Consider the following 14,615-nt stretch of genomic DNA (forward strand, 5'->3'; position numbering starts at 1 on the left):
ATGTTTCATTGTCTCATTGATCAGGAAAATCTCCATGAGGATATTCCTTGTGGTATAGATTCCAAGTGATCCTTAATGCATAACATTTTAGGACTCCTCATATGAAACATAATACACAAGACAATGAAACTTCATATATTTATAGCTAATAAATTGGGAACAACTATACACAGTCATCATCATCATCATCATCATCATCATCATCATCATCTGAGAGGCATAGTGACTGTTTTGTTAGTTCTCCTCTTATATTCTAAAAAAGTTGTTTATTGCCAGCAGTTAGAAGATACTTATAACCATGAATAAATTGTACGTAAAATACGGGAAAGGCAACCACCCACTCACAGTGGATCGATGAATGGAACACAGAAACATCTAACAGAAAACAGCATTCTCACTAACTTTTGGGTGGTAGCCCTCTTTCTAGAAAAAGTACACACACTCACACACAAACCACAATACATCCAAGCATCAATCCATCACAGGTGAGTGACTGTCTTTCACTTATTTTATGTATTGCTTCATCCAGGATTTTTCATTATTGTTATCACAGAGTTAATATGATGACAACTGTAATTCCTCAGATTAAAATGAGGTGCTCTTGATGTTTATTTGACATACATTTAATTTTTTCCATCTCTAGCAATGGTATTTTACACACTGCAAGTTTTTCCATTTGGTTTTTTCTGGAAATCGTATAGATCATTATATGCCGCTTCTGCCTCAATAACTAGTACACCAATACGTTAGTGCTCCATGCACACTGATACATTGCCCTTCCTCTTGTCGAATTAACAAAAGAAAATCAGGAAGTTAGAATTTTAACATTTTGATATAAGGAGGTCATTAGAGATTGATTCCATTTTGCCTGTGCCTAAATATGTGACTGGTTATCAACCAATCTTTCTGTAAATTATTTGAATACTTGGGGTTACCATTGCAAAAGCACACTGAAATTATTATGAATACTATTCTGAGCTATATAAAATGTTAAAAAGATGTCAGCTATTTTGTGAAGTGGTAGAACTCATAGAAACGAAGTTAGTAAACATGGGTCCAGAAGAGCACATTTCCAGAAACCTGAACACTTGTTTGTAGAAGGGACTGGAAGACTTTTTGCTGTGGATTTGAACACGGTCATTGTGTTACTGATCCATCAATAGGTTCAATGGTGTGTTTTGATGTCTTTCTGTATGATAATCTTCTAACAACATTTCAGTCTGAGCATTAGGTAGTCTGCAGTCAGTTATGTGTTCAACTTGTGTTGTACTGTAATTTTATCTATGTTATTATGCAGTAAATTACAATTTTGGGTATGTATTACGGTATCTCTTGTACTTACATAGATGACTTTACTTTTGTGTTTACTTGTATTGTGCTGTTTGCACATACAAATGTTTCAGTACTTTTCTCTTTGTGCCATTTGTAAGCAACAGAAGCCTATTCTCCACAAGTAATGTGGTGGATATGATTTTCTGCTACAACCAGTAAACAGGGCAACCACAGAAGTTGGAAAGACAATTTATTATAGGTACAAGGAAGGTAATATTGAAGTTAACTTGATTAACAGAACAAATACTTCAATTGATTGACAAATAAAGAAAATATAATAATGTTCAGGAATAGTCTTTTAGATAAAAAAGAAATTAGGTAGCCACAGTGAAATGGCTGCAGGATAATTACGAAGAAACTGAAAAGGACAAGATTATGAAAATCACACACACACACACACACACACACACACACACACACACACACACACACACACACTTACTTCATAATGTCGTATTACATCCTGGATTTTCTACTGTCTGAAATTGAAAAGAAATGGTTGTCAAAAGAACTGATTTAGCATGCAGAAAGTTCAAAACAACATTCAGTGAAATTAAAGGCAAATGCTTGAGCATTAAGAGTGCATGATATATTCTAGTGTTAAATGTAGAGGAGTGTGTGGAAAAGCAGAATGAGTATGTTGGAGACCTCTATGAGGAAGAGGAACTGTCTGATGACATAAAAGAATAAATGGGAACAATATGGAAGACATAGGCAATTCACCACTAGAGTTAGAGCTTAAAATACCTTTGAATGACTCAAAAAACAAGGTCCTTGGCACAGGTAATATTCATTTCAAATTTCTAAAATTATTGATGGAATTGGCAATCAAATAACTGCTCAAGTTGGTTTGTAGAATCTATGAGTCTGGAGGTATATCATCAGCCTCTTGGAAAAACAACATCCACACAGACATGAAGATACCAAGGGCAGATAACTGTGAGAACTATCACACAGTCGACTGAACAGCTCATCCATCTGCGCTGCTAACAAGAATAATGTAAAGAAGAATGGAAGACAAAACTGAAGAGTTGTTAGGTGAGCTCAGTTTGGCTTTAGGAAAAGTAAAGATACTAGAGAGACAGTTTTGACTTTGCACTCGGTAAAGGAAGCTACACTTAAGGAACGTCAAGACACATTTCAAGGATTTGCCAACCTATATAAAACATTTGGCAATGTCAACTGGCACATAATGTTCAAAATTCTGAGGAAAATAGATGTAAACCTTACAGAAGGATATGTGATATAGGATACGCACAAGGACAAAGAAGGGGGCAATAAGCATGGAGGACCATAAACAAAGTGCTTGGATTAGAAAGGGTGTAAGACAGGGTTGTAGTCTTTGGCTTCTACTATTCAATCTATACAGTGAATAAACAGTGACAAAAGAAAAAGATAGTTTTGAGTCTGGGATTAAAATTCTGTGTGAAAGAGTCTCAATGATAAGAGTCTCACTGATGAAACTGGTATTCTCAGTGAAAGTGAGGAAGAATTGCAGGATGTTTTGAATGAAATAAACAGTGTAATCAGCACATGGTTTGGACTGAGGGCAAACCAAAGACAACAAAAGAAATGAGGAGTAGCCAAAATGAGGTTAGTGATAAGCTTAACGTTAAAATTGGACAGTACAAAATAGATGAAGTGAAGGATTTCCTCTGCCTTGGAAGACAAAAAACACACAACAGATGAAACAACAAGGACCTAAAAATTAAACTATCCCAGCAAAGAATCCTGGCCAAAAGAAGTCTACTAGTATCAAACATTGGCCTCAATCAGAGGAAGAAATTTCTGTGAATGTACGTTTAGAACATAGCATTGTATGGAAGTAAATCATGGACTGTCGAAAAACTGGAAAGTAAAGAACTGAAGCATTTGGGATGTGGTGCTACAGAAGAATGGTGGAAAACGTGGAATGATAAGAAATGTTGTGGTTCTCTGCAGAATCAGCAAGGAGAGGAGCCTATGGAAACAGAGCATGTGGAAAACTTTGACAAGAAGGGACAGAATGATAAGAAATCTGCTAAGACACCAAGGAATAACTTCTGGGGCACAAGAGGAAGCTATAGAAGGGGAGAAGCAGTGGGGAAAAGAGAGATTGAAATACATCCAACAAATAACTGAGAGTGTTAGGTGTGGATGCTACTTTGAGATGAAGTAGTTGGCTAGGAGAGGAATTCATGAAGGGTCATATCAAAGCAGTCAGGCTTATTTAAGACAGTAACATGCAAACAGCTGGAAGTAAAACCTATAAAAGTAATAGGGCTTATAGTAAAAACTCTTGATAATGGATGTGTGATGACATGTGATGCAGAGTTGATGAGATCTGATTATTTAATGAGGAAAGCAAGCGATGAGTACTACTTAAAAATTTTGACAACAAAGTAATCATTTATATGATGGAAATTGTATTTTAATTCAGATTATTCTTCATTTTAATGCTCCAATGCCCTTTTCAATTTCTTCTTTCCCGTATAAGGTGCACTTTCTACTTTCAGGATAGCTAAAATTTGATGCAAGATAAATTACACTTGCTACTCTCAATTTTGTTTTCTCCAAATGTAAGAGTTGGTACAAATAAGAAATCCATTGTATCAAAACAGTGCTGAGTGATGGGTCCAAAAGATTCGACTCTCATTTAAAAAGAATGCACGTCAGATTCCAGTCAGACCATTGTGAGTTAGATTGGGTCACTAAATCACCATCTGCTTCTGGATCCATGCTGCACAAGCCATCTTATGGTCTTTGGTGGAGGGTGCTTTATGTACTACTATCAGTTCCCCATTTTAGTATTCTGGCCATGAACTACTCAAAAAAAAAAAAAAAAAAAAAAAAAAAAAAAAAAAAAAAAAAGAAAAAAAAAAAAAAAAACCTGCTGGAAAGCCTCTGTGTGAGCTCAAACATCTCTAATTTTACTTTCATAGTCTTGTCGCAAGACATATGTTGGAGGAAGTAATATATTGGTTATCTCTTCTGGGTACATACCCTCTCAGAACTTTAACAGTAAACTACACCATGATGCAGAACTGCTCTCTTGGAGTGCCTGACACTGAAATTAGTGGAATGTCTCTGTGATGCTTTCATGATAGATGAATGTGTAATGACACGTACTGCTCTTCTTAGGATCTTCTCTATTTCCTGTATCAGTCCCAGTTGCTTTGGATCCCAGACTGATGAGCAATATTTGAAGGTTTATCTCTGTTGAGAAAGACATGTTGTGTTCTGTTTGCTATAAACTCTTTAGTTCTGCCACACAGCTGGTCTCTGGTCTGATATTCTGTACCCTCGTATTTGGTTCATTGGATGGCAGTGCAGAACTGTGTCGAATGAGTTCTGGTAGTTATGGAATATGGCATCAACCAGGGAGCAGGTATCTTCTGCTTCCTGGATCTCATGGATGAATAGAGTGAACTGGGTTTCACACAAATGTGTTTTCGGAACTCATGTTGATTCCTGCAAAGGAGATTTTTGCTGCTGAAATTTCATAATATGTATCACCTTGGCACTGGTCATTCAAAAAGACTGAATGAAATATTCTGTATCATCCTGGTTCACCCGAGTAAGCTCTATGTCTCTAATGATGTTAATGTTGACAGAAAATTATACAGTAACATACCAAGTTTCCTTCAGTTTTCAAGATTGAGTATTTCACTTTGTAAACATTGGAGCAGCTTTGCACTGTTTTCTCCATGACATACCTCTTCTTGTAAGCCCTTGCCGAGTGAAATTCAAAACGACCTCCAGGCAGGTCTATTTTACTGGCAGTTGAATATATTTATTTTATGAAGGACAATAATTAGGAATGTTGTCATGAATTAAGCCCTACACTAGTTTTCAGACTCATAATCTTCACTAGTTTTTATGATAGTTTGTAAGAGAAAGTTAAAATGAAATACTATTTAAAAACCATTTTTTTGTGTTCTGTTGATATAATTTCATTTTCCCTGCAATAAATGACACTTTATTTTTGACCATGATGATATGTTACTTCTGCCTCTCATTTCCTTTGCATTAGTAATAACCTCTTTTTTGACTGTTGTAATAATGATTTACTGCCAGGGATACATTTTAGATGTTCTTCTTCTGTTACAGATTGTTGCTGACATAAGAAGTTCATTCTCACATGCAAGTGCAGCCTACAGTTTAAATTACTTCGGAAACTGTGTACATTAGATGCATCTGTACATCTTCCAAATAAGAGCTGCAGTGAGGTTGCTAGCAAGAAAGATTGTTAACAATAATTTCAGAATCAAGAAGTTTCATTATCTTTGTAGTCGTAACAACATTGTTAATAGTGACATTATTCCTCGAAGAAAATTGACCATGGATGAACACAGTACTGCTGGTGTGCCCTTGGATGAAGTAGTTTCACAGTTAAATTCATTTGCTGAATTATCATTGGCTGAGACGTGGGATAATGTAGGACTACTCATTCAGCCTTATACTTCAAGAACAGTTGAGAAGATTTTGCTTACAAATGATTTAACTGAAGCTGTAATGCAAGAAGCATTAGAAAAGAATGTGGGGATGATTATTTCTTATCATCCACCAATTTTTAGGCCCTTGAAATCTGTTACTAAAAGGACATGGAAGGTAAATAATTGTAGCATATAGTATATAAAATATGATGAGTGGCTTGGCAGTTTTGAACATATTCAGTCATTGTGCAGAAACATTCCATAACTGTAAGTTGGTAAACAAGAACTATCTGTTAACTTTTTCTAGCTCTCTAAGAGAATGCAGGGCACAAAGGAGGTAACTTCCACTCTGAATACAAAATGCTGTAGGCAGAGGAGTGATGTGGAAAGAAATGCCCCATCTTCCCCACACAACATAGCTTTTGTATGTGTTCTTTGTGCTTCATACTCTTAGTGTGGGTAGTAAGCTACCCTTTTCTGGAAGGTGTCATAAATGGAACCCACAATGGGACATAAACTGATTCATCACTCATTTTAGCACAAACTTTCTGAATACAGGACAGTTGTATGAAACATTTCCTTCAATAATGGCTACAATGGTGCTGTTTTGCAGTTTGCTGTTTGATTGCCAAGGGAGCAGTGAGTGGACACAAAAGATTAGTGGCTCTGTTTCCCGACTTCTACCGATTTACATAAAATTGTACATCTGGATTTTGGTTTTTTGTTGTTTCCAATTTTAAGATGTAACTGAAGACTTCACTTGTTTACTTCTTTTCTTTGTTAACAGTATCCAATTTCACTTACCAAACCTGTCAACATTTTATGTGTTTCAAATGTGCAGTCAGTAGTTACACATTGAATCAGAAAAAAAGTCACCAACTAAATCCATATTTCTATATTTTGGCACTCATATTTCTCTGCTAATTCAATGAATGTTATTTTTCACTACACTGAAATTGGCTGATTCAAAAGCTGCAATAATCCATACGACAAATGTGTTCCACCCATTTCAATAAAATCTCAATTAGTGTTGTGTAGACTACTTTACTCTTGCACTAATAGCATTCCAGATGCATCATGAATCCTGTCAAACTCATTACTAACCTAATTCTGCAACTCATCCACTATATTCACTGGAGTGTCATGTTTTTCTGTCTCCATAAGAATTGTTAATTTCACTAGTCTATCAAGAAGTTATGGTAGACACCATCTAAGTGTCATCCCACTTCATGAATGAAATTGATTGTTTTTTGATTGGGTCCAGTTTGATTACATTATGTGTACTTGTAATATAGGACAAGTCAACTTAATCCAACATCTTAGAATATGTAACCTTGGTATTACAATATTAAGCATCAAACTGACAAATATGTGGCATCAGAGAGCCAAACATGTGCATCCTGTCAGAATGTGGGACTAACACTTAAAAAGAAGAAGAACAAGTAGTAAAGTGACAAATATGCTGATAATGCTGCACGTGTTTTTCTCTAAATCTGTGTTAGGTCTTACTGATCATCAGATACTCTTTCATCCAGTGACTACAGATCAGTCATACAAAAGCACATGACGTGTACAATACACTCAGGTGATTACAAATACACATGCAGGTAATGAAAACATTTCCCATTATTTACTCATATACGTCTCTACACTACAAAATTTTTCTTTCTTTAAATAATGTTCATGAGGTTTCTGGATGTCTTTTCATTGATACTGTTCTGCATACTCTTAGGAAGACACTTTACTAGTTGTACACTTGAGTACAGAAACACTCTTTCAATAGCTCTTAGTCTGTGCAGTATACTTGTCAGCTGGAGTTTATTTCCTCTGTTATGTGAAGTAAAATCTGCATTTTTTCAAGTAATATATAACCCTCTGATTAATGAAATTATTGTTGTGTATATGTATGTGAATGGGAATGGTAATCTTGTTCTGCACGAGTCTGTTTTTTATTCAGAATTGTTCCAATGGCCGTTCTTTGCAGTGCAAAAATTCTTTTTTTAATACTGCTGCTAGAGTTTCCCCAAATATTAATTCCATATTGTAAGTATAGTTGAAAAAGAGCATAGTAACTGCAGATGGAAGTTGTTTGTTAGCATAATGTGCAAGCTATTTAATAGGAATAAAGGCTGAGTCATACCCCAAAGTAGTAACTGAAAGATTTAGAGGTACGAGTCCACTTGTAATGTAGACATTTAAAGCCAGGCAGAGTCATACCCCAAAGAAGTACTGGTAACCGAAAGATTTAGAGATGTGAGTCCACCTGCAATGCAGGTGTTTAAAGCCAATCACAAAGGGCTAACTTGGCAAGAAGTTTACAATACAGACTACTTGAACAACAAATGTAGTACACTTCTTCAAACATTTAACTCTTCCTTTAATAGAATTTTCTTGCCAAAAAAGTGTGGGTGCATATGCAGTATTAATAAGCAATTAATTTAGGTAACTAATGGCATTAAAATATCATGTAGAAGAAAAGAGGAGTTGTATCACAATATGACAGACAGCACTTGGTAACAGAATTTTACTACCAACAATACTGCAAAGTGCTGAGGAACGTCATCAGAAAGGTTTAAATAATGTATTAAACATGAGACTAGAAAGCTGTCAGAACAAAATTAAAACTATATTGCCAATTATGAAAGAGGTATCAGGGCATAATATGGGTACTCAAAATATTACACCTTTCTTGTGTCTGAATGTAACTGTTAGTGAGCCTAATCAACTTTGAAATGGATCTTATTGGTGTAGGCAATTTCCTGACAACCTTGAAATGGGTCTTACTGGTGTAGTCAGTTTCCTGATAGATTGCGATACTCATTAGTGAAACAAATTTATAAAATGAATGAAAGAGATGATGTGATCAATTATTAATCAATTTTTTTGCTGCAAGTGTTTTTGGAAGATTTTCAGGTAACGGTGTGTAGGAGATTAGTGGCAAATTTAAGTACACATAATTTGCTGCTGGACTCTGTTTGACTTAAGTGTCTACAGAAAATGCTATTCATTCTTTTGTGTGTGAGGCACAAGCAGGACAAGATGACAGATTGAGGACTGTAGGTGTTGTCTTTGACTTAAAAGAAGCATTTGATTGTGTGGATCATACAGTACTTAATTATGACTCTGAACACACTGGGATTAGGGAAAAACCTTAACAGTGGTTTACTTTGTAGCCTATTTGGAAACAGAAAGTTTATGTGAGTGTCCACACACAAGGAAGAGCTTTGACTTGGACTTGGATAATGTAATGTAGGGGATGCCACAGGATTCTATTCTGAGTGCATTGCTTTTCTTGATATCTATTAATAATCTGCCATGAAATATGCAGATGTTCTCTTTGCAGATAACACGAGTGTTAATATGAAAGACATGGAGCATAATATAGGTGATGTAGGTAATGGGTAGCCAAAAACAGTAGCACATGACTTTCAGAAAATAGATTAATGCTTAACTATAACAAAATGCAAAGCACACACTGAACTGTTGTAAAAGCAAAAATTTATTGTCATTTTGTAAACGTCATTGTTCAAGTGTCTCTGAGTTATAACTCTGCATTCCTGTACATACAGCCCACCGTTGGGTATGCTGTTGACAGTAGTGAGTCATTCAGATGATTCTTTCAGAAGAAACTGCAACATTCATTCTGTGAGCACTATAGGTGGAAGATACAGTTGGGTAATATTTCCTTAACCACTGTACAGAAAAGTGTGCACTTTTCAGTAGGCTTCCAGCAGAACTGAAAAAACTCATGGGCATACTCAGAAATTTTCCAAGAGAGGGCAAGATTCTATAATTTTTGTTATAACTGATTTAGTGAGTTTTAGAATTATCATGCTTCAAGAACTACCTCTGGCAGTAAACAGAAAGAACTTATTGTATCTCAAATGATTGATAGGTAACCGCTCAATGTTTTTAAGACAGATTACTTTGACACCTTAATTTAAAGCAAATTTCAGTAGTGCATGCAAATTATATAATTTTGTGCTACTAATAAAAATACCATAGCCCCTATTGTTTAAGTTATATGAATTTTCATCTTTCTTATGAGTAAATATGGAATATCCAATGAGTTATCCACAAAAAATATTTTCATTCAAATACCAAGTCTGGTTGACAATCAAAATTAAAAATCTGGTACTGAAAAAAAGTATGATTGACATTATAGTGTTGCAATGCAACAAAAATTACCATTTAAAAATGCCAAGTTAATACTCTCAAAGTTGAAAACTGAAAATGAACTTTAAAGCAGCAGTTATGGCATCTACATTTTGTTTGCTTACAAAACTTCATATCTAATCGTGTTAATGGATGTATTGCATTACTTTCATTCCATTTAGTATTTAATATTTAGGAGCATAATAAAAATTACCAAAATGTGTTTTGAAAGTTATATATTTTGGTTTGTTTGGTTAAAGTGTATCTCAGGACCAGCATGTCATTAGATGAAAAAGGGAAATCTCATGAAACCAACTCCAAATTGGCTGGAAGAATCAAGTTTTAACAGTTTAGGATTGAACTATGGTAGTCCTCATCTCCCCAGTCTGACACATTATTCTACAGCCATGTTAAATCTGTGGCTTAGTAGAAATGGAGGTAGTGGTTGCCAAAAATGTGTTAGATTTTGTAAGGAGTGAAATGTTTATACCTACAGCTAACAGGAGGACCCCACTGTTCATCTTTTTATGTTGATCCACTTATGGCTTGAACAGTGTCTAGACATACCAGTTAGCACTAACACTTAGGAAAAAGAATAATGTTACTCTGCAGAGACTTGACATTGTAGACCAAATACCAATCTTGAGATAATGCAATGTCTCTTCAAAGTACTGATTAGAACTTTCAGATGCTTTATGGTGTGTGTCATGTGAGTTCACATACCTTGTCACCTGATCCGGGCCACCTCTAAGGAATGAAAAACTGAGGAACCAAAAGTCCTGATTCCACTTCACTTGGAAACCAAGAGAACTGAACACATGAAAGTTTAACTTGTGCACAACAGTAAATTTGTTGGGATACACATGTAGGTCCTTTTTAATAAAGTTTTGACACAATTATTTCTTAATTCTGATATTCACTGGAAAACAATGTTGAGATTTCATCACACTATGTTCCATGCTTTTTTTACTGCAGCAATTTTTCCTGGTGTTCAAACTCTTTTTAGATAGTTAAGGCTTTTATTCTCTAAAGAGCCAATTTTGTGCCATTTTGGCACTAAGTTTTGTGTTGCAGACTTTGCTGGAGCTTTCCAAAAACATTTCTAGTCTTAAACTCATGTGCAAACAGTCCTGCACACCTTTTTGACAAATTGTGTTATGCATATCACTCGACAATGAACACTTGCTGTTTAATCATGAGCACCATTTGTGTTACATTGAACTGGTCATTAAACACATCTGCTCCTCTCAGTCACTCGTTATTTAATGACTCAATGAAGTTCTCAGGACAGGCATGTGGATGATGTGAATGTTCAGACATGAGACATCAATCAATTGGTTCATTGAAATTGTGGTTTCAAGTTTTCTGTACTGTACAGTTCTCCTGTTGATCAAGGAGAGTCATATCAGTGTCAGTCATATAAATATTTCCTGTACTAGTGTTATTTAACCTGCAGAGCAGTTCTGGACTGCAAAATAAAGTCATTTTTCATCACAACAATGCATTTGCACATAATAATGCTTTGTCAGTGGGAAAACTGCTTACTGCACTTAAATCTTGCTCTCCATCAACAATTCTTAACCCCCTCCCTCCCAAACCCCAAGACACAGACATTTCTCTCCATAACCTGTACCTTGATTTGTCAGGATGTGTCGTGCCAACTAATTACTTCTTTCAGTTGAGTTATGCCATAAATTTCTTTTATCCCTGATCTAGTTCAGTATCTCTTCTGCAGTGCAGTGTGAAGATGGCAGATGACACTAGGTACCCCACTAAAAATCACGGTGATGCTGAGTGTTGATTAGCAGGGCGGCAGGGTCATGGAGTGAGATGGATGTCTAATGGTGAATCACAAAAAAAGAAATTACATGCATCTGCTTACCCCATGTGAAAGTCATAGTGTTGCCAGGTGGAAGTCAGTGCCCTGAGGCACAGGCTGGTCCTGCTCAGGTAATTGTGCCTAGTTTAGCAAGTGGCCTCATGTAACAGCCAGCACCCAATGTTGCTCCATTCAGCGGGTGGTGGCAGAGGCAATTTTATGTTGTCAGCATTCCTTCAGAGTAGTGCTGTGTCAGGCTCTAGGCAGGCAGATGACACACTGTGATGATAGACTCCACAGAAGTCAGTCATGTTGGCTTGTGCAGATGTGTGACTCACAAGTCGGTGTGAAAAGCACTCAAGCATGCACAGTTGAAGCAAGGATGCCAGCACAGGATGTGGCATCAGTTGCCTATAGTGGCAAGCCTGCAATAGTAGAGCATGTCCACACAATGCACGCAGCTGTTTGGCAGCTATTCAGACCCAGGTGTGAATCATAGACTCCAGCTAGGCATGCTGTAGCCAGTAGAAGTCAGCCAACAGATGGTGCCTCAGCTGGAAGGTATCAGTTTGACTCCTGACATCATCAGGCTAAGGTGGAGCTAGTAATTGCAGGAAATGTGATTGACTCGGGACATTGTAGGCATCAGTCTACTAATACTCAGTGGACAGAGCCCGTTCGGACCACTGAATGAGGTGGCGCAGTGGTTAGCACACTGGACTCACATTCGGGAGGACGACAGTTCAATCCCACATCTGACCATCCTGATTTAGGTTTTTCGTGATTTCCCTAAATCACTTCACACAAATTCCAGGATGGTTCCTTTGACATGGCATGACCGAGCGAGGTGGCGTAGTGGTAGCAAACTGGACTCGCATTCGGGAGGACGACGGTTTAATCCTGTCTCCAGCCATCCTGATTTAGGTTTTCCGTGATTTCCCTAAATCGTTTCAGGCAAATGCTGGGATGGTTCCTTTGAAAGGGTATGGCCGATTTCCTTCCCAATCCTTCCCTAACCTGAGCTTGCGCTCCGTCTCTAATGACCTGGTTGTCGACGGGACGTTAAACACTAACCTAACCTAACTAACCTAAGACATGGCATGGCTGACTTCCTTTCCCATCCTTCCCTAATCCGATGAGACTGATGACCTCGCTGTTTGGTCTCTTTTCTCCCAAAATGAACCTCTCCCCTTAGGATCTCATTTTAAGTTACAAACGTTTTAGCCGTATCTGCATAATATAATAATTTCTCGTTGTCATTCAGTGGGACTACTATAAACTCAAAATTAGGTGTTGCAGTCTATTTTGGATCATTTTATTTAATTCATCTTCCTCACATTCATGAGTATTATTCTTTTGTAGAATTATACTTCCTTGCCAATCAAATAACTTTAACAAGAGTTTCCAATAAACTTTCTGTTTAGTACCTCCACCGGCAAAAGTCCAATAGATAAATGAGATAATTCATATAAAATTACTCTGAATTCATATATCAGATGTGCCCAGGTAGTATGTTGCCCTCAAACAATATGTACGACAAAGACGTGCAGTTTCATTCATTATTCTTCCAGATGGATTATGTTGTGGGTATTATGTAGAAACTGTATTATGATGTACCCATTCCCAAGCTAAAAATTACTTAAAGTTACTGTTATAAACTGTGTATGATATCCGCTAGTACTCTTATATGTTTCCCAACATCTGTTAAACAATCTGATATATTTTGACCAACTCTCAATTGCTGCAAAAAATATAAGCCACAGCACCTATACCTTTTGGTGAAGGTGCAAATAAATCAGCCACTGTCAAATCATTCAATGACATTTGTATTATTGGATACGTCTTGTAATTTGAAGTGTTCTTTTCTTTTTTTTTTTTTTTTTTTTTTTGCCCCTCTGATATAAACCCCATGTATGTAAAATTACTTTTACTTTTGACGCAAATCTCTAAAAAAGTAGAACTTAATTATATGTATAACACATGTAAATATTCTGAACTGTCTGTAGCCTTTGCATAAGTATCACATGACATAATAGACCACTATTTTAGAAGTATGTACTGTCTAATGGTTTAAACTTTCATCTGCACTCCAAAACAGAGTTTCCTCTCATGGCAACCACTTAAATTCGTCTCTCTGGCACAGTGTTCCTTCTTTCCAAATTGTGACAGTAGGACCAAAATATTAATCTTATCTTTTGAACTAACAAGGTTATTTTGTTTTTACAGTAACTTATTGACATAAAATTGATTTTTATGTATGGCTCAAGAGCCATCACTTCTACATTCATTATCTTTACCTCATGGTAATTGTGAAAGTGCATCAGGAACTACATTAAGTGAATCTTAAATGTAATTAATTTCCAACAGTTGGAAATTTTTGTAGACTCCAGACAAAAGATAGATGTTCTTTTCCAGTCACTGAGTAATTCAGCTTTTGCTAACTGAGACTTCAAGTGGCAAAAGCTGTGGTTTGATGTTCATCTTTCTCTGAGTCCCATTCTCCTAGGAACAACGCACACTATGCACCATGTTCTCACACATCTGTGGCAATTTAAATGCTTCATTCATTTTTGGATAATGCTTGATAATGTTACTAAAAACTTCAGATATGCCATCATCCCATACCCATATAGGCTTTTGTTCTAACAGATTTAATGACTGTGAATCATTCATGACCTATTCCTTTATAAGCAGAACCCAGTGAAACCTAAAAATGATCTCATTGTCCCACATTCTTTGACTCAGAATAATCTTTTATAGCTTGTATTATTTCTGGATCAGTTTATATCCCATTAATTCCTATAATATGTCCTAAAAATTTCAACTTTGTCTTCCAAATAGCAACTTGCTAAGTTTTATTGTTATTTCTTTTTCTTCTAAATTGGTTTTAAGTA

General features: G+C 36.3%; 1 protein-coding gene across 1 annotated transcript in view; it reads left to right on the top strand.

Moving 5' to 3' along the window:
* LOC126345320 (probable cytosolic iron-sulfur protein assembly protein Ciao1) overlaps positions 1–14,615 on the top strand; it is an 83,086-nt gene that overhangs the window by 9,949 nt on the left and 58,522 nt on the right. Inside the window, exon 2 of the mRNA XM_050002092.1 lies at positions 5,422–5,922. Within this exon, the coding sequence (XP_049858049.1) occupies positions 5,503–5,922 (420 nt within the window). The 5' untranslated portion in view covers positions 5,422–5,502. The remainder of the gene's footprint in view (positions 1–5,421; positions 5,923–14,615) is intronic.

Source organism: Schistocerca gregaria, chromosome 1, assembly GCF_023897955.1.
Source record: "Schistocerca gregaria isolate iqSchGreg1 chromosome 1, iqSchGreg1.2, whole genome shotgun sequence".
Classification (NCBI taxonomy): Eukaryota; Metazoa; Arthropoda; class Insecta; order Orthoptera; family Acrididae; genus Schistocerca; species Schistocerca gregaria.